General features: G+C 45.8%; 1 protein-coding gene across 3 annotated transcripts in view; it reads right to left on the bottom strand.

The window, feature by feature from the left end:
- Positions 1-26,530, bottom strand: part of EYA3 (EYA transcriptional coactivator and phosphatase 3) — an 860,742-nt gene that overhangs the window by 499,254 nt on the left and 334,958 nt on the right. For all 3 annotated transcript variants that reach the window (XM_078682511.1, XM_078682514.1, XM_078682513.1), the window contains one exon: positions 3,053-3,132. In XM_078682511.1, the coding sequence (XP_078538637.1) occupies positions 3,053-3,132 (80 nt within the window). The remainder of the gene's footprint in view (positions 1-3,052; positions 3,133-26,530) is intronic.

The raw sequence follows: 26,530 nt of genomic DNA, 5'->3' as shown, positions 1-26,530 counted from the left end.
CACCACAAGGCTCACCCTGAAAGATTACCTATGCTGGGTCAGTTCAATTCAAGTAAGTTTTATTCGATTTCTCATTACAAATCATATAAGCATAACATGCTATACATAAAATAGTTGAAATTGTTAAAAGACACTGATATAGAAGTCAGATTACAATCGTCGAATGCAGATAGTAAAGCAGATAAAAGGTAAACTACTCGTCAAGAACAGAGTTACAAGTTCTGAGTCATCCTGCAACTAATCACAGCCCGTAGAAAACGTGACATAGTGCTACTAATATAAGGAGTAGGTAACATTTGCCGAAAGATATGGTGGTCGGCACTGTACAAACGTTTGGTATTAAACGCTTTCTCTGAGTCTACAAACTTCCTGGTTATTCACCCTCTCTCTAAAGTGGTGGAGTTTTTAATCTCCACAGATTATTAAAGCCTTTAATTTTATGATTTTAGGGGACTTTACCATGTTAATGATCTGTCAGATGGTACGGTGAAACGATTTTTGGAAATACTCATCTCCCTTAATTCAACTCAAGCGTTTACTCATGCCATCCATATAGCAAGTCACACATTCAATCGGATTTTCTCCAACCTTGAAAACCTTAGTAGCAAAACTCCACTACTTCTGATCTGGTCATATCACCTGGCGCTGCCTTTTTCTGTTCATATACTGTGATCAATAGCAACAGTAAAATCATTCACCCTTAAGAAAGTTTGGCAGCAGGTCAAACAAGCTAAATTTAATTCTGTTTTAACTGTCAAGCGGCCATCTGACCGGCGCATTGGAGGCTATTATCGCCTGCCAAAGATGGATTACCCCTGCTCTTAATGATTTAGCCCCTTTGAAAAGGAAAATATTTAAAAAGGAAAATAAATCCCTCAGTCGGCCAGTCCTTTATTTAATCAAGATCTATTGTCCTTAAAAAGAAAATGCCACCAATTAGAAAGAAAATGGAGAACTACCTAAAGGTATTGAGCGAAAACATGTTGCCCAAAATGTGAATAAAGAATATCACAAAAAATGCATTTACTAAATCCATCTTTTGTGAAAACATGTTCAAGGAAGCTACATATTCGTCCAGAAAGGCATTTGCCATAGTGAAATATACGACTCATAATGCCACAATGAGTCAGGAAATTACTTATCTGTGGCTGACAAATTAGCTTTTTTCAAAGGTAAAATACTCTGTATTCACAACTCTCTTGTTCCTACTAATGAGTCTACTCCCAAGTCAGCAGCATATTTTGGTCCACAGCTAGGCCACTCTTAGTCTGGGAAAGTTTTCACCCATCTCCTCTCAAGAAATGCTTAATTTTACGGAAAGGTGTAAATTTGGACCACCTAATGATATCAAACTTGGACCAGCAACTATTGCTCCTATCCTTTGTGATATTTTAAAATCCTCTTTAAATTCTGCTATCATACCAGGTTCTTGGAAACAAGCTCAGGTTACACCTATTTTGAAGACGAATCATGTGGACCCTAACATGCCTGTGAAATATAGACTGATTTCACGGTTACCAGACACAGTGAAGATGCTTGAAATGCATTTTATTCAACAGTTCTGCTCCTATTTGAAAACTAGTGACATCCATTATGCTTCTCAGTTAATGCTGCCCACAGCACAGGATCTATCCTTCTCACTGTGTCAGAATATTTGAGAAATATTTTGAATAGTGGAGAACCAGCTGCCCATTTCTTTTTGGACCTACTGGAATTTGACACCATATTGTACTCAATTCTTATTCATAAGATAGCAGTGATAGGTGTCAGTGGTCCAGCTCTTGCTTGGATCACTTATTTTCTTGCAAACAGATCCCAAGCTATCAGTCTCTCCTTGCCCCTTCTCCTAGAGCCCAGTTTCATTAAATTGTGGGGTGCCACGGGGATCATTCTTGAGCCCTACTCTTTAATATCTATATGAACCTCTCAGGCCACTTTAACCAGTAGGTTTGAGTTTAAAGTGTTATTCTATTCTGACAATACTCAACTGATTGTCTCATTAGCTAATGAGAAAGACTCTTGCCAACTTCAAAGTTCAAGCAATGTCTAATACCCGTTTCATCTTGGATGAATGACAATTGCTTGAAACTTAACTAAGAAGACAGTTATTTATTTTAGGGAAAAATCAACAAATGTGGAATAATCTCTGGTAGCCTTCCGAACCTGGCCTACTCTCCCATCTGAGCTGAGAAACAAAGGGGCAGATTTTACAATCCCTTCCCTTTTAAGCATCAAATTAATGCATTAACAGATTTATGCTTTGGAATAATAAAAACTCTCAGAAGGTCTAAGCGTTCTTCCACAGGCAGCACAGAAAAGTGTGGTTAATGCTTTCATTACGTCCAAACAAGTCTTTTCAAACATGATCTATGTGGGTCTTCACATAAATCTCATCAGGAAACTTCAGTTGGTACAAAACTCTATGGGACAACTTTTATTTAATCTTCCTAGAGACTGTTCGATCACTTCTAAATCCAGTGACACTCACGGATTGCCAAGAGGAAAAAGTATTCAATGTAGAACTATTCATAAAACTGGACCTTGAAGGCTGCAGAAGATGTTTACAGAACTCTCCTCCTAGAGCTCAGTGATTATTGAATACTACAGTGTTCGGATCTAAGCAATAGAATCAACTTGTTCAGAGCTACATAAAAACATCTTGAGATTCTTGAAAGATCTTAAAACAAACCTCGTTTTAGCCCCTTAACTGTAGTTAGGCTTCACCTCACTTATATTGCTGTCTGAGGTTCTCAGAGCCTAGAAGCTCTATTTTATGATAAGTTGTGCTTTATAAATCCTATTCACATAAAGTTTTAATCAGCATGAGGGTTTGAGCTTGAAGCTAATGAAAACAGCTATCAACTTTGATGCTTCTTCACTTGGCTCTGAGCACATTATTTTCCTTAAACGTTCAAAGTTACAGTTGTGATATTTGTGCACTAATGAATCTTTATTATGATTATTCTGAAATAAAGAAAATAGCAGAATTATATGGCTCTTACAAGTCAATGCATACTTTGTAGGATATAAAACTGCACACAGTAGTACTTACTTTCACTAGCTATTGCATGGTTGGGACCAAGCCGCGAAGTTTCTGGTTTCTGGCTGCTACAGTCCCGGTCGGTCACCTGACTGGGAGACATAACAAGAATATATAAACATTATTTCTTCAACGTATTGCTACCCACACTAATGCCAGACTTACAAAAGCATGAACACGTGGCAAGACATGTTTGCTTTCCCCGAAAGAAAATTCATTATTTGAAGGAGTAGCAAGCACTTTATTAAGCACATTTGTACTGATACAGGAACATCTCTATCATGAACCAAATGGTGAATTTAGTCTAGTTGAAACAAATTCAGATAAACCAGGATACTTTTTTATTTCTTTTATTTTTTAGAGTTTTATATAGCGCGAACTCGACCCGGATCTGGTATCAGAGCGCTCTACATAGCACCAGTTGCATTACATGACTACACATTTATTTTTGTTAGGCACGGGGAGATTAAGTGATTTGCCCAGAATCACAGGATGTTCATGTTCAGTGTCATTGCCGAGACTCAAACCCAGTTCCCCAGATTCAAGGTTGATTGCCCTAGCTGCTGTTAGGCCAACTCCACTCCCCTGATATGAAGGAGTACTCGAAACAGTGCTATTGGAGTGCAAAGGATATTGTTTTACAGCTTTGCAATTATCGTTCCTTGTTGTGTGGCACATAAATTGATCTTGATTTCAACCCCCTCACCTTTAGAAAGATCAAATACCTTTGGGATTCAAGCCTCAATTTCCAAAAGTGACTTCCTCCCGGACAGCCCTCAGAACACAAACCCAATGACCAAAAGCCTCATTAATGCTAAGTCACCGAGGGTTCAAGCTCAAACAATTCACTACTCGATTACTAGCCATAAAATGCATATTTGGCTTGTAACTGGAATAGCTGTTTAATTCCAGTAAGTCATTTATGCTTCCCATTAGCCCTGAAGGCTATAGGATTGTAAACACTGATCATGCCGTGGAGGGTAAAGGGCTGAATGGAAATAAAATGAAGTATCTGGAATTCAGTGCCATCTGGGGCAATTCATCAATTGGTACAGTTAGAGCTTTATCATCTGTCAGGCTCTAGAGTATGTTTACTGTATAACTGTTTCACACTCTAGCCTTGGCCATCAAGGGATCTGGGAAAGTCTTAGTGCTGGGTGATTTCAACATCCCTCAGTATGAGCCAAGATTTGGCTTTCACACAATCTCCAGCTTTCTATAAGGGTTTCTTTCCCCATTCATTACAATACTCTAGGTAGGATGTTTCATAAATAACTTAAGAATTACCAACTTTAAACACTGGCCACTGATCTGGTCAGATCACCTTGTGGTAATCTTAAGGCTTAAGTGTGCTAAAGGTCCTGCTAATACAAGAATCATCCCTGTGTTCTGTGAAGAGCAAACCCAAATCATGGTATTGAGTACTAATTTGGCACTGTTTTCCTCATCCATAAACTCCTGCGGAGAATAGCCACTTTGCTAGGACACTTAAATGTGGTGTAATACTGGGACTATGCAGTTTTAGCGCCTCAAAAAAGATTTCGGATCCAGTATCACATAGTGAATAGGTTCTTGATAGCCTTGAATGTTAAATGATCAAACGACCTGAGTGAAAATGGACATGTGCGCCTGGATGCCAACAGGAAACCTTTAACCCCACTTTAGATTATATCAGCCTAACAATGAGCACAATAAAAGTTTTGGGAGGGAAATAAGATATCCTAGAAACTGCGAAGTCATTCAACTAATCATTCTGGAAGCCCCTCTATGACGGGTCCCTTCGTGGGGCTCTGTACAAAAAAAAAAAACACACATTAGATCCCAGTCTTTTATCAACGGTAGGACTAATGCAGGGCTCCTTGTTTTGAGAAAAATCCTCAAAACGTGATTTCAATGTAGCTACAGCCTACTAGAACTAATATTAATATCTGTATCACAGGAAATCAGGTTTATGTACCAAGCATAGGACACAGGCAGCCATGGTGAACATTACTAAACAGTCCTGATCAGAGGCGCTGATTCTTTTCATATAGAACTTTTGGTCTTGTTATAATCTTCGTCCCTGAAGACATCTGTTGTTCTCTCTAGACATAGTATCTTCCAGAGTTCAGACTGCCACATAGAAAGGGTGGGGGCCGCTTTCTTCTTCCAGGCTGCCGCGATCGCGATTCTGGACGCCCATAAACATGACTTACATGATGGCCTTGTCGCTCTGGTTTGATGTTCCAGGGATGGGTTCCTAATACCTAGTAGCCTCTCCAGCACATAGCTGAGGTATTCAGAAGGAAAATGCTACTTACCAGTATGCATCGGTTCTTGGCATGTAGGCCTGCAGAACCACACACTATTGCATTAGATCACCATCTGGTGGTGGGCCCGGATGATTACACTTTGTTGTTGTCTAGGAAGAGTCTTTGTCTGTTGGAAGACTCCTCCCTTAGAACGTAGTGCACATGGGCATCGACTCCATCTTAAGATTGTTTTCGCCATTGGGCAAATGATGGAGTTGTAGGAGTACATATAGAGATGACCATGTATTGTGTATCTAAATAAGATAATACTGGAAATGACACCGGTAGCCGGGTGGGCGTGTGTGGTTCTGCAGCCCTACATGCCAAGAACAGATGCATACTGGTAAGTAGCATTTTCCGTTCAATGCATATGGGCTGCAGACCACACACTATTGCATAGATTGCACAGCAGTTAATCCCTTAGCGGTGACCACCCGTGTCTGTTGCAGTAGTTTGAAACAATGTTTTGAGTAGACTGGCCCACACTTGCTTGGTTTTTTGCCTGCATATCTACACAGTAGTGTTTTGCAAATGTGTGCAGAGTAAACCATTTAGCTGCTTTTACAGATGTCATCTAATACTATGTTCCCTAGGAATGCCATAGATGCCCCTAATTTACGGGTAGAATGAGCCCTAGGGGGAATGGATAGAGTGTGTTTTGTTTTTTGATAACACATTTGAATGCACTGAACAATCCATCTTGCAATGCCTGATTTTGAAATTGGATTTCACTTATATGGAGGAGAAAAAGACACAAACAGTTGTTTAGTTTTACGAAAAGGTTTTGTCCTATCAGTGTAGTAGAGAAGCGCTCTCTTTACATCTAATGTATGTAGAGCTCTTTCTGCCACTGTTTGTGGTTGGGGAAAAATACTGGCAACTCAATAGATTGATTGAGGTTGAAAGGTGAAATGACCTTTGGCAGAAACTTTGGATTTGTTTTAAGAACCACTTCATTATGATGAAGTTATATAAATGGTTCTTGAATTGTTAATATTTGTATCTCACTCTAAGTGAAGTTACAGCTACTAAAAAAGCAACTTTCCATGTAAGGAATTGTAATTCACACAACATTTAAGTTCCACACTGGAGAGGGTGGTATTCTAGGAGGAATTATTCTTTTAAGTCCTTCCATAAACACTTTGATTGCAGGTACTCTAAACAATTACAAATGTTGTCTGTTTTGAAGATATGCTGCTATAGCAGCAACATGTAACCTGATTGAGGAATACGCTAAGTTAGATCTTTGCAGATGTAACAGATAGCATATCATGTTTTGTATGGAAACATCTACGGGATTGATGTTATTTGTACAATATACAACAAACCTTTTCCACTTTGCTGCATAACATGCTCTAGTGGTAGGGCGTCTTTCTTTTTTAATGACATTCATACAATCAGGTGGTAAATTTAGATATCCAAATTCTAAGACCTCAGGAGCCAAATCGCTAGATTGAGCTGCACTGGTTCTGGATGCATAATCTCTCCATGGTTCTGTGTTAGCAGATGGAGGGCTTTAGTTTGTGATGTGGTACTACTGACATCTCTAGTAGAGTGGTGTACCAAGGTTGTCTAGCCCACGTTGGTGCTATGAGAATCAATGTGAGAGAATGTTGCTGTAGCTTGCGTACCACTAATGGAATTAGTGGGGGAGGTGGAAAAGCGTACGCAAATTTGTTTGACCAGTTCATCCATACCGCATTGCCTTTGGATAACGGGTGTGGGTATCTGGCGGCGAAGCTTGGGCATTTGGTGTTGTGTTTTGTAGCAAACAGATCTATCTCTGGTTGACTCCACTTTTGAAAAAATGGCTGAAGAACTGGATGATGAAGTTCCCATTCGTGTATCTGTTGTCTTTGCCGACTTAACAGATCTGCAACTTGATTGTGAACTCCTGGTAGATGTTCTGCTAATATAAAAATGTTCTGAGGAATTGCCTATCTCCATATGCTCTGTGCCAGCCGGGAGAGCAGTAGGGAGTGTGTTCCTCCTTGTTTTTAAATGTAATACATTGCCGTCATATTGTCCATCCGCACTAGTACAGCTTGTTTTTATAGGTAATGCTGAAACTATTTTAGAGCTAGAAAAATCGCTAGTAACTCCAGATGGTTTATGTGGAGTCGTTTTTGTTGCATTGTCCATGTACCCTGTACTGTGTGATTTTGTAAATGCACTCCTCATCCCGTGAGAGATGCGCCTGTGTTTAGTATTATCTGTGGAACAGGTTCTATAAACGGCTGGCCCTTGGAACGGTTATTGGTGTTCCACCATTGCAGAGAGCGATATGTCCGGTCGTCTACCACCACCATATCTGTTATTTGTTGCTGAGCCTGATTTCACTGACTTGCCAAGCACTCTTGAATGGGGCGCATTTGTAGTCTTGCATATGGTACCACAAAGATGCAAGACGCCATCATTCCTATTAGTTGCATAAACACTTGAGCTGGTAGTGAGTGTTGTGGCTGGAATCTTTTGATAAGATCCTGCATAGTTTGCATTCTTGCTGGGTTGGGGTACGCTATTGCCTTGGAGGTATCTATTGTAGCAACCAGATACTGCTGAGACAGGGATGGTTGGAGATGGGATTTCTTTTCATTTACTGTGAATCCCTGTTTGTGTAGCAGACATATTGTGTGATGCGTGTGCTGTATACATTGGTTGTATGACTTGGACTTTATTAACCAATCGTCCAGATATGGGAAGACATGAATGTTGTCCCTTCATAAGTGTGCTGCTACTACTGCTAGACACTTTGTGAACACTCGAGGTGCTGTAGTTACTCCGAAAGGGAGTACTTTGAATTGGTAGTGTTGACCTTCTAGAATGAACCTTAGGTACTTTCTGTGCGATTGATGTATGGGAATGTGGAAGTAGGCGTCCTTGAAATCTAATGTGGCAAGGAAGTCTCCCTTCTTTAGCAACAGTAGAACATGTTGTAGTGGGACCATATGAAAGTGGTCTGTTTGTATGTACAGGTTTAGGGGCCCTAGATCTAAAATAGGTCTGAGGGACCCGTCCTTTTTGGGTATGAGAAAGTATAGAGAATAAACTCCTTTGTTTTGATGTTCTTTTGGGACTGGTTCAATTGCATTCTTTTGCAGTACAGATTCTATGTCAGGACCGGAGGCTTCAGATTATGCTTTTCCTTCTTCGCTGTTTATTACAACCAAAACTCACAGCAGCCCAGAAAAGCACTTAAATCCAAAAATGTCTCTGTATCCCAAAACACAGGGATTAAGAACATTACATCAGACAAAATACATCAAAAAAACTACATATCCCATCAGTCCATGGATAACCACATAATATTGGTCCTTTCATAGTGTCCATAACACGAAGGTAGGGCGTCCATCTTGTGCCACCTTCCTCTTTCTTCGCAGCTTCGCAGCCAGTTAAGTTCCTTTGCTCATATTCTCTCACTTAGTTTGGTCTTTGTGGGTGTTTTTTGCATGTATTTGGTTATTGTTTCTTGTTGATGATATCTCTTGATATGCTATTGTCATTTTGGAGGCTCTGTGTTGCTTTGGTATTGTGCGTTACTTCTTTTATACCAGCAGAGCCCTTTTGATCGCGGAGACGCTTTCAACCCTCACGCGATGTCCCTGTTGTTGCAGCGGCGCTGATTTGGTCGCTAGAGGGAGCCGTCGCGTCTCGTTCTCCTCAGCGCGGTTTTCCTTTTGCTGACGGGAACCGCGCTGAGGAGAAGGAGCCGTGCCGGAGCCTCGCCTGCCACCTCACCTTCTATGCCCGTTCATGGCTGTATTTCCACACAATTTCAACCCCCCGACGGGGTCTGTATTTGGCGGTTCTACCGCGTGAACGCCTACGGGCAGTAAAGTGGCACCAGCAGCGGTTTTTACCGCATTTATACACCGGCAATTTCCAAGGGTTTAGCCCTCATTTAACAAGCGCGCAGGGAGACGGCCTGGACCCGGTCTCTTTGAGAGGGTCGGCGCGCTTAGAGGCGGGTGCTGCCTCAGCGAATTCCTGGTTCCACCAGCCCAGATATTATTGCTAGCCTCCGCCTGGCCGATACTCTGATACTGCTGTTACCAGTGCGAACCTCAGCCTGCCTTAAGCCAATATCCAGGGGGTAGCCAATTATGGAAGAGGGATACTACGCAGAAGAAGAGGAAACTCATCAGTATTTATGTGATGATGAGTTTTACGAGGCTGTAGACAGCTCAACTTACAGATATGTGCAGGAGATAGTGGGTCCCATGGAGGACAGACTCTCCGCTCGCATAGTGGAAGAGTGTGCCAAGCTGGCGCAAGCGCAGTTAGGGACTCCTGGAGTTAGCCCAGCGCCCTTAGAAGGGGATCCAACCACGCCTAAGAAAGTTTGTAGGGAAGGGGGCTCCGGGGGAGCGCAGGGTGTAGACAGGGATGCCTTTAAGCGCCTACTGGATGCTTTTCTGGCTAAGGCGACCGACCCTACCCATGCGCCGCTCCCGACCCCGGGACCTTCAGTGCCGACGGGGACAGCCCCTTCCTCCCCGGGAGGGATCTCCCCTGCAGACACAGACGAGGAGTTTGTGCGATCTTGGCGGCCGTCCAGCTCCGTGTCCGAGTTACCACAGGATAGTTCAGGCATGCTGGACCCGGACGAAATCATTTACCTGAGGTCGGCTGCTTGGACTCCTGGGGACAAAGTCGTGAAGTTTGTGGCAGGGCGCCTCCGCAAGCCCTTGGAGAAGGAGGCGCGGAGTTGTCTGAGGGGAGAGTGTCCACGTCCTACTCATGGCAAAGTTTGTCAAAGACCCCCGTAAGAGGATTGACCGTTCCTGGCGCTCATGCCAGGACAAGCTGTTAGACGCAATAGGCCCTATTACAAAGATCTTAGATATGGCTGAGGAAGCGAAGGTATCGGGCTCCCCCATATCCCCAGACGTACTGTCGAATTGGGCGCAGAAGGTGGTCATATTTTTGGGGAACGCCAACTGCGCCCTCTCGACGGAGCGTCGTCGCTCCCTTCTGATTAAATTGGATCCCAAGTTGGGGGATTTGGACTCTTCCGAGGCGGGAGTAGTAGCGCAAGGCGGCCTATTCGGGGACCCTTTCATCAAAGAGCTGGGAAAATTCGTTTCAACTTTCACCTCCTTGGACAAGGCCCAGTCCAGTATAAAAAGGGTGTTTCAGCAATGTTTTACCCAAGGGGTCGGTCGCGGTAGGGGCCACGCGACCGGCCGTGGCGGTCAGAATGTACCCAACAAAGGGCAAGGCTCCGGCAGAGGCCAGTACAACACCTCGGCCAACTACAACATGTTTTACCCGACCAGAGGCCAATGCTTCTGAGGGCGCGGCGGTTCCAGGAACGACGCCGGAGGCAATAATTCCCATGGTAAGTGTGATCCCTGCAGACCTGATGCAGATTGGGGCCGGCTAGCGGTTTTTCCAGAGGCTTGGGCAGCAATTACGGCGGACGCATGGGTTCTTCAAACTGTGCGCGGTTTCCGTATAGAATTTTACGATCGGCCCTGCCAACTAAGGGCTGCACGCCCTATAAGTTTTTCCTGGGCAGATGCGCGGTTGATCGACAAAGAAGTCTCGGCGCTGCTGCGCAAAGGGGCCATTTGTTGATCAATGTGGCACCCCTACGGTTTCCTCAGCAACATCTTCCTAGTGGAGAAAACAGACTGAGGCAAGAGGCCCGTGATCAACCTAAGAGACTTCAACGGGTGGTTGGTTTACCATCATTTGAAGATGGAGGAAATACATCTTCTGCGAGATGTTTTGCTTCCGAACGACTGGATGGTCCGTCTGGACCTCAAAGATGCGTACTTGGTGGTACCCATCCATCCTCCCCACCGTCGATTCATTCAGTTTCTCTGGAAGGATCAGGTCTTCGAGTTTACGGCCCTTCCATTTGGGCTTTCATCGGCCCTTTGGTGCTTCACCAAGCTGTTGCATCCGGCGGTAGAAGTCCTTCGGAGCCAGGGAATTCGGATGATTGTCTACCTGGACGACATCCTTTTGATGGCCCAGTGTCCCAACAAGTTGGTACTTCAACTCAATCAAACGATTTCCTTGATGCAAGGACTCGGGTTCATCATCAACGAGGACAAATCAGTCTTCCCTCCATCTCAGAAAGTGATATTCCTCGGGTTCTTAGTGGATTCTTTGCAAGCCTCTCTAAGTCTCCCATCCCGGAAGATGGCCAAAATTCGGCATGTGCTAAGGCAGACGATTTCCAAGTCACACACTTCCCTGCGTCAGATTGCCAGAGTGGTAGGACTTCTCTCGTCCTCCATTCAGGCAATTTTTCCGGGGCCCCTACATTATCGGGCCCTTTAGCGCATCACCTCAGGAAAGGTTTGACTTACGTCCAGCTGGTCCCTCTATCGGAAGAGGTGAAAGGGGAAATGACCTGGTGGCTTTCCCATATGGAGGTGTGGAACGGGCGAGCGATTTTCGGGTCAGTACCGGACTTAGTAATAGAATCGGACCCAGCAGGTCTGGCTGGGGCGCCCGCTGTGGGGATTTCTCCACAGGCGGTGCTTGGTCGTCAAAAGAGCAAAAGCTCCACATCAACTGTTTGGAGCTTCTGGCAGGATCCTTTGCGGTCCGTTGTTGGACCAGGGATTCGGCAAAGTCATGTGTCCTCTTGCGAATGGACAACGTCTCATCGGTTCGATACGTCAACCATCTGGGCGGTCCTCGATCCCGAGCACTAGCGGATCTGGCGAAGGATTTTTGGGATTATTGTCTGGCCCATCACATCTCAGTGACGGCGGAGTACCTACCGGGCCGAGCCAATCAAGTGGCGGATTGGCACTCGAGGTACCTGCGGGATTCCAGTCTTTGGAAATTGGACGTTCATGTGTTCCAGTGGTTGAACACCCTGCGGGTCCTTTCTCAGTGGACCTGTTTGCGTCCCTCTTGGACTTCCAACTACCAGGGTTTTTCCGTTGGAGACCGGATCCTCTCGCGGAGGACACGGAAGCATTCCTCCAGAATTGGAGTCACGAACGGCCTTATGCATTCTCTCCTTTTTCGATGGTGGTGCGGGCGGTGGCCCAACTTCGCCGCCAGATTGCAGAGGTAATAATGGTGACGCCCTTTTGGAGGTCGCAAGTCTGGTTTCCAGTTCTTCTGGAACTTTCCTGGGATTCTCCAATCCTACTTCCCCGGCTCCCTCGTCTTCTTCTCAATCCAGACGGGGACCCACATCACCTCATAATGCAGGATTCTCTCAGCCTCATGGCATGGCGGCTTTCGGGAGACGTTGGTCGCTCCCAGGCCTTTCGGAATCGGCTGAAAACCTTTTGTAAAAGGCATGGGCGAGTAGTACCGCAAAGAGGTACCGATCCGCTTGGACCAGGTGTGTTCGTTTGTGTCTTCGCCCCATGGTCGCAGGCGTCGTTCCCATCCTGAATTTCTTGGCAGAATTAGCATTGGACGGTCTGGTGTACCGCACCATTAACGCGATGCGTTCTGCAATCTCGGCGGCGCACGAGCCAGTGGATGGTGTCCTGGTCGGGGAACATCCCTTTGTCTGTAAGCTCCTAAGGGGCGTGAGGCTTTCTTTACCCCCGGATCCGCGCTATTCAGTCCTGTGGGACGTTAATGTTGTGCTGAATCTTTTTCTTTCTTGGCAACACAACAAGTACCTTTCTTTAAAAGAGCTGTCTGCCAAACTGGCTATGCTCCTGTGTCTGGTGTAGTGTCGTAGGGTCTCGGATGTGCGAGCCTTATATATCTCAGCGAGAATTTTATCCCCAGAAGGGGTTACCTTTACTGTGGGTCGCCGCACAAAGTCCGCGACGAGATCAATCTCTTAACACAGAGTTTGGGAACGTCCACAAACTCTGGATGTTCAGTGCCTTAAAACATATGAAGATGTTACTATTGAACTTCGACCTCCGGGTAAAAGGCAGTTACTCATTGCCCTGCGGAAACCGCACAAGGCAGTATCCTCTCCCACTATAGCCAGATGGGTGCGGTGGGTGTTGCAGGAAGCAGGCATCGATACTAAAAGGTTCGGTGCTCATTCGTCTAGGGGGGCCAAGCCCTCGAAGGCTCTCTCGTTGGGAGCATGTTTGGAGGACTTGATGCCTGCGGCAGATTGGTCCTCGGATTCCACTTTCAAAAGGTTTTTTTTCAAACCGGTGGTGGATATTGCGAATCTAGTGATAAGTAAGCTTTGAACGAGCATCCTCTGAAGCCTCCGGTCCTGACATAGAATCGAAATTTGCCTAGCTTAGTAACGGTAAGTTTCAATTCTATTAAGGACACGAAGGCGAGGATTATCCCGCCCAAACCTCCTTGGGAGATCCCATCCGTATGGACGTAAGTAAGCAGGTTTTTGCTTCATTGTCAAGTTCATTTTGTGGTGTTACTGCAATTCTTTCCCATGTGAGGAGTTTGCTTTGAGAGCTTCTATTTGTTTTTACAATGCTTACGCTGTTGTGTCTCTTCTGCTAGGTAATGAAGGTTCGAAACAGGATCGTTGAAATTTTGGCGTGACTCGCGCGAAGAAAGAGGAAGGTGGCACAAGACGGACGTCCTACCTTCGTGTTATGGACACTATGAAAGGACTAATGTTATGTGGTTATCCATGGACTAATGGGATATGAAGTTTTTCTGATGTAATGTTCTTAATCCGTGTGTTTTGGGATATAGAGACATTTTTGGATTTAAGTGCTTTTCTAGGCTGCTGAGAGTTTTGGTTGTAAAACAGCGAAGAAGGAAAAGCATAATCCTTGCCTCCATGTCCTTAATAGAATTGAAACTTACCATTACTAAGCTAGGCACATTTAGATTCCACCTCTTGTCTTAGCCGTATGAGGTGTTCCTGTGACATAGGACGCTGTCTGCGTGGTACTGTTGGAGGAGTGGAAATGAGCTCCAGACAATAACCTGACTGAATTATTTGTCTTGCCCACCTGTCTGTGGTGATGGAGTTCCAGACAGGTAGGAACTGTTGTAATCTCCCCGACAGGAGTGGAATGGTCTGGGGGGATGGAAGGGAAGTCACTGTTTGGGAGTAGAGGTGTTGTGACTGTTGTTTCCTCTACCTCTACCCTTATTGTTGTTTCCGCTATAACCTCCTCTATAATATCCTTTATTAGGCGAGGTTTGGTTGGGCGCTTTAAAAGAAGAGGAAGTATTGTCTGTTTGGAAGCCCTTAGAGGCCCCCCTATATGAGGAGCGACGAAAGGAAGGTCTATGGGCTTGTGTTTGTAAAGCTCTCAAGGATTTTGCAGTGTCTGTATCTTTTTTCATCTTTTGTAGTGCACTATCAACTGATGGACCGAAAAGATGTTCTTGGTCAAATGGCTGGTTTAAGATACTGGCTTGTACTTCTGGTTTAAACCCAGATATGCGTAACCATGCATGTCTACACAACAATGCCCGTGTTTATTGCTCTAGAAGCTGTGTCTGCTGTGTCTAGTGCACATCTTATGGAGGTATTTGTAATAACTTTGCCTTCCTTATTAGGTTAGAAGCCTTGGTCTTGTATTGTTCTGGCAAGTGTTGCATGAGTGACTATAACTCATCATAATGAGCTCTTGAGTGTAAGCAATCCTCCAGACATTAGCAGCTTGTGAAATGGTGCGTTTTCCCGAAGCATCTAAAAGCTTAGACTCTCTCAGGAGGTGGAGCATCTCCTATTGTCTGTGAATTAGCTCTCTTTCTTGCATTTGACACTACTAGTGAGTGTAATGGCAACTGTCCTTTAATGTATGCTAGATCAGTTGGAGCCGCTTTGTACTTTTTTTCTAGTCTGGGATTCATTACCCTTGCTCTGACCGGGTCCTTAAATATTTCAGGTGCATGTCTTACCACTCCACTAAGTATTGGAAGTGTGGTTGTGGTCTTATGTGATGAAATTAAAGTGTCCATTAGGAAATCTTCCATTGTATCTGTGTGTAGGTCTACCCCATGGAAAGTGGCTGCTCTATGAATGAGCTGCGTAAACCCAATAGTGTCATCTGGGGGAGATGGTCTAGACGGGTATACATCATCTTTTGGCAGATCTGGTGCATCTGGTGCATTATAATCTTACCATGAGTCACCTGATGGCCCAGGAATATCATCTGGGTCATTAATGTCATCCATGTGATGTTCCCTCTGTATGTCCTGCGAGTAACTATCCCCATCATCCTCATCTTGTGGTATAAGACTATGTGTACTAGATGGTGAATGTACAGGAGAAATTTCTACTGGTACTATTCTTTCTTGTGAAGGGATCCTCATAGGTGAAGTTTGAGCATGCTTTTTTAGAGGAACTGGCGGTGTTTTAGGATAGTCCATTTTCCTCTTTGCAGGCACAGAAGTGATATGTCCAGTCTTTGGATTAATATGAAGAGTTTTTTGCTTTGGATCAGGTTTAAAAAGCTCTTCGACTGGCAAATCTTTTTTCGGCGTCGATTTATATGGTATGGGGCCCAAATGCTTAGGTTTAATAGTGTCCATTGTCTTTGGAGCAGATTTTGGTTTCTGTTCCGAAGACTTTTTCCTAGGATCCGTGCTCTTTGGATCCGGAGTTTTTGTTCCTGGAGTACTTTTCGACTCATCTACCTTCGGAGCCGAAGTATGTTTCGGTACCGGAACTGGGGTGGTGTTCGGTTCGGTAGCTTTGGGAAACTCTTTTGGTGCCGAACTTGCTTTCGGTTCGACCACTTTCGGTACCGAAGGATGCTTTGGTGCCGGTGTTAATTTTGTCTTAAGGACCTTCTGCTTTTCGGGACCGATAGACGGACTCGAGACTGAGTCGACTGGAGGCTTTTTTGTATTCTTCGCTGCCGAGACAGAAGGCGGGGCATCGGAAGGTTTTGGTCGGTGTGCACCTGGACCCGATGGTGGAGGGGTGAACAGGGTCAACGTCTGTACTCACGACCTGTTGACCAGCTGGAAGATCTTCATCTTCGGATTGATCCTCTACTCCAGAAGCTGAATCCTCTGCTTCGGAAACAAGGTCTTCGTGCTGTTCTTAGGCGTCTACTTCAATTGGAGGCTCGTCTATGATGAGGTCTGGTGTCGACTAAGATGACTGCGCCATTACTCTTCGAGCTCGACGGTCCCGGATTTTCTTGGACTGGAAATAAGCACAAGCCTCACAGTCTCGTCTCTCGTGTTCTGGAAATAAGCAGAGATTGCAAACCTCATGAAGATCGGTGTGAGGAAATTTGTGTCCACACCGAGGGCACTTCTTGAAGGGTGTTCTTTCCATGAGCCAAAGTCCCAATGGTGCATTGGGCCCGACGGCCCCGACGAACGCTGGAATCGAGAAGTGAAGTCTCTATTCGACGCTGGTAACCGGAATCAATGTCGACGACGATGCAGATGGTATTTTGATTGATTTATGGATTCAAAAAGAGATCGTAACGGGACCGAACGATGAACACATCCGAGCCCGATGGCGGAAAAAAACAATCTGAAGATGGAGTCGATGCCCATGGGCACTACGATCTAAGGGAGGAGTCATCCAACAAAGACTCTTCCAAGACAACAACAAAGTGTAATCATCCGTGCCCACCACCAGATGGTGATCTAATGCAATAGTGTGTGGTCTGCAGCCCATATGCCTCGAACATATCCATTTAAGTTTGGTCGGGTAAAGATACCAATCTAGCAGAGTTTAAGTGAGCTTCTCGCAAGTCTAGGGAATGGTTAAATTTAGCAGGGTCTGATCATTGCCCAGCCCATTCCTTTTCAGCTGTGCATCTGTACTATTCCTTCCCACATATCCATGTATCTAGGTCTCGGGGAACGAGTCGCGGCGAAGAGGGAGCTATATAAAAAAAGAGATTACCCCTCTCATGGAGACAACCTTTTGAACAAATTTTTCGAATCTAGTTCTCTCTCGTGTGGCAGCATCATGGATCTGAGGGGTCTTAGCCCAGTGTTTAAGTTGAAGATAGTGGAAGTGTTAGTCTGGGTCTAGGGGGAACTCCTTCCGGCAATTCTCAAATGTTAAAATATCGTAGTTGTGGAAGAGATCTGAAAGCATGAGGCTCCCACCCTCTCTCCATGGGTCAAAGGGGCCTTTGCATAGTTCTGGCAGAAAGGCCGGGTTGAAGTGTACCGGTGTGTATGGGGATGGGAACGTGGACTATTCCCCTACCCCGGCTATTGAGTCCCATACCTTCAGGGTAGTGTGTGTGAGGGTGCTAATGTAGGCGTTCGCTGGTCTATCGTTTTTGGGCTTCCATATAAGGTCCCAAACCATCCTCCCCGCAATAGCCATATCCATATGCAGCCAATGCTTCTCGGATTCCCTTTTGGACCATTCCGCCACTATCCTGAGTTAGGCTGCCTTGTAAAATAGGCCGAAATCCGGTAGTCCCACCCCTCCCGGGTCCCTCGGTCGTCTTAATACGTAACCGGCAGACCTGCCCTTCTGCCTCGCCGGATAAAGCGAGTGATAAGTGATCTGATTTGATTTTAGGAAGGAGGTCCCTATCGAGCTCTATGGGTAGTGCTTGGAAGAGATATAAAAATTTGGGGAGCATTGTCATTTTAATCTTGTGTATGCGACCTAACGAGGAGATGATCAGTGGCTTCCAACGCTTCAGGTCAAGTTTAAGCTGGTGAAGGATGGGAGGGAAGTTAGCCTTGTATAACCCCTGTATAGTCTGTGGTGTCAGTTGAATACCCACGTATTGGAGAGAGCGTTTAGCCCACTAAAAGAGGGTGCATTCCTGTAGTCTACCTGCCATAGCCTCTTGGATCGTGAGATTAAGAATGAAGGATTTATCCAAATTCATTTTAATGCCCGCCACTTTCTCGAATCTGGTCAATTCTGTCTGTAGCACAGGTAGTGAGAGCGAAGGCTCAGTGAGAGATAAAAGGATATCATCCGCAAAAAGTGATATTTTGTGGTTATCTCCCCCAAAGGGAATCCCCCTTTTCTCTTGGTTGTCCCGGACATACATCGCCAGCGGTTTGATGCTTAGAGCAAACAATAGGGGTGACAATGGACACCCCTGTCTCGTCCCTCTGGTAAGGGGAAAAGGGGCAGACAACGTACCATTAACCTGCACACTAGATCAAGGTTGAGTATAGTTAGCCCTGATCATATCAATAAATGTATCAGCGAAGCCAAAGTGTTTAATCGTCTTAAAAAAGAACGATCCGTCCACCCTGTCAAAAGCTTTTTTGGCATCCAGCCCCATGAGAACTGCCTGTATCTTGCGCTTGGTCGCCTTCTCGATCAAATGTATTGTCCATCGAATGTTGTCGTGGGTCTCCCTGCCTTTTATGAAGCCTGATTGATCAGGGTGGATGAGATCTGGCATCAGTTCGTTCAGCCAGTATAGCAGAGTAGAGCTTCGCATCTAAATTAGCACAGTCAGACCATCCGGCCCTGGCGCTTTGTTGGTTTTGAGGGAATTAATATCTACACACACCTCTTCTTGTGGTATGGTGCCGTGAGAAGATCATTGCAGAACTGGGAAGCCTTAGGAAAATACAGCGTCTGGAGGGATCTGTTTTGTTCTTCAGTATCCCGGATCTCTTCCGTATATAAATGTTCGTAGAATGCCCCAAACAATTCAGCCTTTCCTGTGTCTGTAGACACTAACCTGCCCTCTCTGTCCTGTATACTTCCGATGTATTCCTTTTCCCTTTAATTGTCTCGCCAGATTTCTGCCTATTTTGTTTCCCTGCGTGTAGGGTATCTGACGCAGCCGCAATAAGGTATATTCTGCTTTATTGTTGTATATCGCTTTAAGTTTCCCTATAGGGCCGGTAAGTTTGCGTTGTGATTCCCTGGTGGGTGTGGCCTTGCGTTCTTTCTCCGTCAGCTCCAGTTCCGCCTCTAGGCTAACTCTCTTTGGTTCTCTGCCTGTTGAGGGTGGCATTGAGCGCTAGACATTTCCCCCTTGTGACAGCTTTGAATGCATCCTAATTATTGAAAGTCAAAGTGTCTTAGGGCGTGTTTAGGTTAAAATATTCCGTTATCGTTCCCATCAGTTCATCTCGCAGCTGTATGTCCCTTGTAACGGAAGCAGGGAAGTACCATCTAGAGGACTTGGGTGTGGCATTACTCCAGCTAAAACAAACAGAGACCGGGCAGTGATCAGAGGTCGAAAGCGGAAAACTTTTGCTTCCTGAAAGGAGCCCAGCAAGCTCTGACTAATAAAAACATAGTCAAGCCTGGAGTAAGTGCGGTGAACATGTGAGAAAAAAGTGTAGTCTCTGGTCATGGGGTAGAGCTTGCGCCAGGTGTCTCTGAGACCAAGATCATGTATTGCCTGTTTAGCCGTTGTGAGGAAGGAGCTGGTCAGTGTTCTGTGAGGGTGAACGCTATCTAGGTCAGCTTGCCAGGTGAGATTGAAGTCACCTAGGAGGACTGCCAGTCCCTCTGCAAACTCTCCCACTTGGTTTAAGAGTGTAGTTAAAAAGGCGGGCTGGCCAGCGTTGGGTGCATAAGCTGCAATAAAGGTGCAAGTTTTCCCCCTTATTGTGCCTGTCACAATGATCATGCGGCCCTCCTTATCTGATTTAATGGCATCTGGCTGAAATTTAGTCAAGTTGCTGAAGATCACTGCTGAAGATCTACAGATAAGGGGATATTGTTTATGGCTTAGTCTCATGTCTTCAGCCCTTTTTAAGTACGGCTCCGGAAGAGCTACAATGTCGAAATGGTGATCTGTAATGTAATTCCACATTTTTTTACTCTTAAGTGGCGAATTCAACCCCTTAACGTTCCAGGAGCTATGGTGATCACCATGGCTTCATGTCCCCCTCTCTTCCTATACTCCCAAAGCAGGGAATCGCACATACACTCCCATGTCCCTGATTGCTAGCTCTTGCTCGCCTGTCTCGTTCCTCCTGTAGAAATCCCATCGCCTTGAATGTGCACCTGAAAGATGTAACGTGTTAGCCACCTAGCCACCAGCAACCCCCCAAATCCCCCCTCCAACAAAAACGTAAAGTAAAACCCCAACAATACCAACATTGATGGTTGTATAATGCGTGTTAGAACTCCTCTTGTGGGAGTTGGCACTCGTCTGGGCACGTTGGTGGATGACTCGACTAGAGACCCTATCTACGCCCATCCTGGGTGCCCTATACATTCGCCACTTGATGGCCTTCATTTACGAGAAGTCAAAGGCGTCCTCCGACGTGCGTTGGCGTATTGGCCATCGTCCCCTGGAAATTCATTGTCCCTATAAGGTAGACCTCTCTAATGGGATCATAGCTCCCGTGGCATCTGTTGTTTTCTGGCGCATGTCTCATTGTAATGTTCATTTATGGGTTACCCTCGTGCTTGTGTTCAATTTTGGTTTTTTCATGCCGCCTCGTTCAGTCTTCGACACATCTTGAGAGTTCCCAGCCCCGATAGGGCTTAAGCCCAAAAGTCTCAGACCTTCTTCTAGGTCGGTGACGTGCCGGGTCTTATTGTTAAGTTCAAAGCTCAGTCCAAATGGGTACGTCCACCTGTATTTGACATGATCTTCACGTAGCTTTGAGGTAATGGGTTTAAATTGTTGCCGCCTCGCCAGTGTTGCGGGTGCCAGATCTTGGTAGATGTTGCACTTAAACCCCTGGAAGAAGAGGTCGTTATTTTTCCAGGCCTCTTGCAGGACCGCTTCCTTTACTTTAAAGGAGTGGAATTTCACTAGGATATCTCTGGTCTGCCGTTGTTCACCAGTAGTGGTAGTACAAAAAGGGGATATACCCAAAATAGTCACTGGGACCTGGGTTTCAGAAGGTACAGTGATAGGTGGTCCCAGTGTGGAACCATCGAAGGACAGAAAAGAAAACTTGGTTATACAAATTGAAAAACAAAGGTATAAAGAGAGTAATTATGACTTAATGAAAATTAATTACATAGAATCCAGAGACACTTTAGGATTCACAATTTAATGTATTCATATACAGGTTCAGTAATTTTATAGAAGACCAAAAGAACAACAGTGCCCCGGGGGAGGAAAGGGTAGTGCAAGGAATCGTGTAGGTTTGGGGAACAGATAGTGCAATAATATTGGTCAGTAAGACCCAATTTCTAAAAACAATTGTGTTGGCTCATGAATTCAGCCACACTATGTACGTAAATGTTAAACAATATATATGCAAAAAACCTCCAATAATATAACCATTTAAATCCTATTAACAATATGGTTATTTCATGGGCAAGGTGGAAGATCGTCGACGTTTCGACCCCTGAGATTCCAGGAGAGATGGGAACCTTAGGCTGGGGTCTTCATCAGAACATCTCAGAACAACTATCAATTTATGCTCCACTAGGGTGTCCTCCGCCATCCTGTGTTGAGAGGCGCAGGTCACTCTGAATGTATGTTGCAAATAACTTATTTGTTGACCATTTTTTGTCTCCTCATTGTACGATATCGCTTGTGGTCACTTCGCCCTCTTGCGGTGAGAGGCGCTGACTTGTCCTCGAATATATCCGAAATCACAAATTTTAACTGTGGCCTGTAAGCATCAATGTATCATTTTCAATGTTCATATTGACTATCATTACCGTCTCCTGCACGTGCATTTTTGACGGCTTCCCACAGTAAATGTCTGCTACCAGGCTGCTGGCTTTCGATATCCCTCCCTTCCTGTTACCATGTTCCTAGGCAACCAGTTTGATGCGAGCGTCGCTCCACTCATGGGTCTGACGCATGCCCCCACCCCGCCCAGCCATAGTTTTTACTTCACCAGTGTTCCCAGATCGGGCCCTTGATACGACGTGCCTGACTTTTCTGCGGCCACTACCCGGCGCCCTGATAAGAGATCGGCTGATTTGCTTTTCAGCTCTCCACTTACCCAACCATTAACCTCGCTCTTCATTTACCACGTATCCCTGATTTCTCCATCTCCTATAGAACGCGAGTCCAGACCTTTTTGAGGCGGCAACCCCGTTCCTTGAGAACTTGAACTTTATGTTGATGCGACGTGCCTGACTCCATTTCGGTTAATACCCGACGCACTGGTAAGAAATAGACATATTTGTCCCTTACTCTCTAGGTTAACCCAGCCAGCGGCGCCGCCATTCATTTTCAGACACTCCCGTTTCCCATTCTCCCATAGAACGCGAGCCCCGACCTTTCGAGGCGGCAGCCCAGTTTTTTGCTAACATGAGCGTTTCATGCGGTTGTAGTCTGAGTATATTTCCATTTTTGTGACCTTCTCACACATGGGTGTTGGTTTTTAATGGTCCCTTTTTGTAGCGCACAATGTCTTTTAGTGAATAAACTAAGGCCTATTGCATTCCACCCGTGAACCCGCGGGTGGGTGTTCAACATTCTGACCCGATATGTTCGGCTGTGTCTTATCACAAGTCCCTTGATTTCGGTTTTTCAACTTCACTTGTACATCCATTGAGTCGATTCACCCTTTGTCGAATTGTGGTTTGTCTTAGCCCTTGGACTGTTTATTAAGTGTTAGTTTCTTCTTGCCAGGTTCTGATGAATGCCGACCTACTTTGGCGGAGTTATTTATTTATTTGTTTAAAGACGTCTGGGATATAATACCCTACACTGAGTGAGTTTGGATTTATGCTGGAAACTTACATTACTGTAACTATGATTGCTGTTGCACCCGTTTGATTTCATCTTTTTATCACTACGTTCTTTAGAAACCTTTTCATTTTCATTGCCTCGCTTGGAGCCCTGGGCCCAACTCCTCCATGAAATACTAGAACCGTGACGATACTTTAATCACGGTAATGATCGTTCCGATGTATTGATTATTAATGACTCCTTATGGTGTCGGAATTATTTCAACTGTATGCCCCTCTCCCTCGCAGGTCCACCGCCCCCACTCTGTTTGTCCTGATGAAGACCCCAGCCTAAGGTTCCCATCTCTCCTACAATCTCAGGGGTCGAAATGTCGACGATCTTCCACCTTGCCCATGAAATAACCATATTGTTAATAGGATTTAAATGGTTATATTATTGGAGGTTTTTTGCATATATATTGTTTAACATTTACATACATAGTGTGGCTGAATTCATGAGCCAACACAATTGTTTTTAGAAATTGGGTCTTACTGACCAATATTATTGCACTATCTGTTCCCCAAACCTACACGATTCCCCGCACTACCCTTTCCTCCCCCGGGGCACTGTTGTTCTTTTGGTCTTCTATAAAATTACTGAACCTGTATATGAATACACAGTCGCATCTTAAATTCTCGAAGGGACGACATTAAGTCTTCCTTCGTGAGGGCCATGTTGTCCGTGGGGTCGCCTTGTTGTGGTGTCTGTCTTTTCATCCCCGGAGTGAAGAAGTTGGATACTTTATTTCTTGCCTTCTAAGGTGGCATAGGTGCGGGCGCAGTATCTTTCTTGTGACTGCGTTTGTTGTAGTGGCCATGGAAGGTATTCGCCGGCCTCCTCCACAGAGTGCCCAGTGAATGTAATCGTGTGCTATGCCCGCTCGTCTCCACCTTCAGCACACTAGGTCCGGTGTGGGGTGACAACAATCCCTGGGGGGCCAGCTAATGCAGCAGGCGGCCCCGCTGGAGATCTGTATCCCCGCTTTGGGAGTCGCAGGGCAAGCTGCGGGCCCCCTTTAGATGTGTTGTTCTATGGCTGCGCTTTGGCAGAGAGCTTAGCGCTACATTTGCCAGGGGTAATTCTTATGCTGGATCCCTCAAACGGTCAAATGTTCAGTGGGGATCCGGCCGCCATTTTAAGGTCAGGCATGCTCTTGCCTGGACCCGGTGTGTCGCTGTGTGTAGCTTCTTTCCTCGCAAGCCGGTAGCCCCTACACTCCCGCTGTGTCGGAACACTGCCAGACCTCTCCGCCTTACTTGCTGGAAGCGCTGCAGCCCTTCCGCTGGTCAGGCGTCCTCCTTCCTGTTTCCCGCTGTGTTTCACCAACAAGCCTCCTCCTGGAAAGCGGTGAGCAGCGATTCATCGGGTTGTCGTGAAGGTGTCCGCACCCCGGTGTCACTCCGGTCGTATCGGGGCGGTGCCTACAAGTCTGCGTCGCATTGAAGCATGGTGACCGCCATTTTGTCTCGCTCCGCGGCGGATCGCTCGGCACTGCAATACGGCTCAGGGAGAGCCCCTACTCGCACGGCAAGTCATCCGTTTGCTCTCTAGGGATTCCACACCTTCTCCAACGCCTTTGATGTCAGGTAGGCGATGTTTAACTGGTGCTTCTGAGCACGGGACCGTATTGTGGACCGGGAGCAGCCCGCTTGGCCATCTTGCCCGGCCACGGCCAACTTTTTAATTAAATTTGTAGCCCAAGTTGGCAAACCCCACAATTATGTTGTTCACCCTGCGCAAGTGTTCAAGTAATTCATCGTCCATCAGATAAATATAATCTACATAGGACACCGCCTCTTCGTCGCATGATTGTAATAGCTCCAACACTCTTTCCGAAGGCAGAAAATCCTTTCAAATATCTGCTTTAAGGAGCTTTATTTTGGCAGAGGAATCAATTTAAGATGTCTAATGTTCTTTTGTATTTCTTCCGCACAATGTTATTCATTAATGTGGCACTTTTAACTGCAAATGTTTTTGTCGGTAATCTAAAGCTAAACAATATGTGGAGTCAATTTACATGATAGGAAACATAGGTGCAACTTTCAATCACACCTTGGTAATCTAGTTGGTCTAAGGTTTCTTTGACCTGTCTGTTCACATGATTTTTAATAGGGTACTGTCTCTGTGGATTTGGATTAGATTTTAATGGTATTTCGTGATGTTTTGTTTCCATGTCCTACCCTACATGGTTGTGGTATAATGCCAGAGCAAGCGTTTGCGCCTACTCCCGCGCGTATGAGTGTTTCAAGGAAACAGGAACGAGGTCGGAAAAAGCAGGCAAAATTACGCTTTCCCCTTTTGGGTAATCCATAACAAAGTCAAGCGGCCAATCTACTAGCAGGATGTCGTATCCAAATGTCACGTTCTCCCAAAAGAGACCTTTAATTTTTCTTGAGATGTTCCTCTCTATTTGGAGAGGTATTTCGTATAGCCGATGTGGGACACTCACTTTAGTATCAGGTGTCTCCAGCATGATATGTTCATTCAACACTGCTGTCACCAGAAATTCCTGCAAGTTTTGGCAAGCTATTGTTACTTCTGCCGTGCTGTCTAGGATCGTCAGAGCCCCTTCCCAGGTCAGAAGCTGAGTCCTCAGTAACCTGGGCAGGTCTGATTTTTAAACCAGCTACTTTTTAGGTCTAGGCCTGCGTAGGCTGCGCTTGCGCAGTCTCACTGGCGAGAAATTTTGTTTTTCAGTATGGGGGCTTGAACCCGCCCCTCTTCTCCATTGGCTGGCTTCCTAAACAGAGGCCAGCCATTGGAGGAGAGGGGCATCACTCCGTTCAAGCCCGGATTTCGGGGGGGGGGTGTTTTTAGGTTCTTTCTCTCCTCTTCCCATTGGAAGAGGAGAGAAAGAAAAACACGCCCCCAGTCGCAAAATGGCGGCGCGTTTCTCAGAGGCATTCCTGCCTCGCCTCGGAGAAACATGGCTGTGTGGAGCGCTCCTCTCTTGTTGAGGCAGATGTCAGAGACTGTTTAATGTCAGGGTAGAATATTTAATTTCAGAGTGCGTTCTGGGAGTTTTGCTAGGTGCGCTGGACGGGTCTCAAGTGCAGCAAATGCACACTGTGAGCCCAGTGACAGATACGAATATAGCCTACTAACTCATAAAGCCTGTAGCGTAACAACCAGAACTGTCGACTCTGGTACGGGGGACCTGGGTTCGAACCTCCGCTCAATATCGGGGGGTTTGGAACAATTCACTTAATTTTCCCGTGGCTGCAAAAATAAACTGTCCTTTAATTGCCGAATCCTTTCTGGTGGGCACCGTGTCCTCCAGCCCCAGGGCGATAAAGGCACGCAGGGCGGCGAGAGGGCCGGCTCCCTTACGGGTGGAGGAGCCGCCTTGCTGCAGTTCAGTAAAGAAGAGTCAGACAAAGTGAAAACAGCAGCAGCATGAGCCTGCCTATACACTGGTTGGTGGCACGGTAGCATTGTTTGCTGTGTTTGTGCATCTCTGGGCTAGGGTCGTGCTTGGGGAACTCATGCGTGCTAAGAGAAGCTTCCAAGAGAACTGCGTCCTATAAATCTCTCTTCGCGGTTGTTAGACTCAAACACAAAACTCTTGTGCTGCATAAAGTGCTCCGCGCCCTTGCAGTGCCACACTAACCCTTGAACAGCTGGAGCATGGCCGCCTCGGACCTGGCGAAGCTCCGCATTTGCGCAGCGACGGGCGATCGCGGTTCTCACCAGTGGGGACCGACGCCAAAGCTAGTGAAGAGACAAGCGCGGGTGATCTA

This window comes from Lissotriton helveticus, chromosome 3_1, assembly GCF_964261635.1.
Source record: "Lissotriton helveticus chromosome 3_1, aLisHel1.1, whole genome shotgun sequence".
Taxonomy (NCBI): domain Eukaryota; kingdom Metazoa; phylum Chordata; class Amphibia; order Caudata; family Salamandridae; genus Lissotriton; species Lissotriton helveticus.
This window is presented reverse-complemented; position numbering and strand designations above follow the sequence as displayed.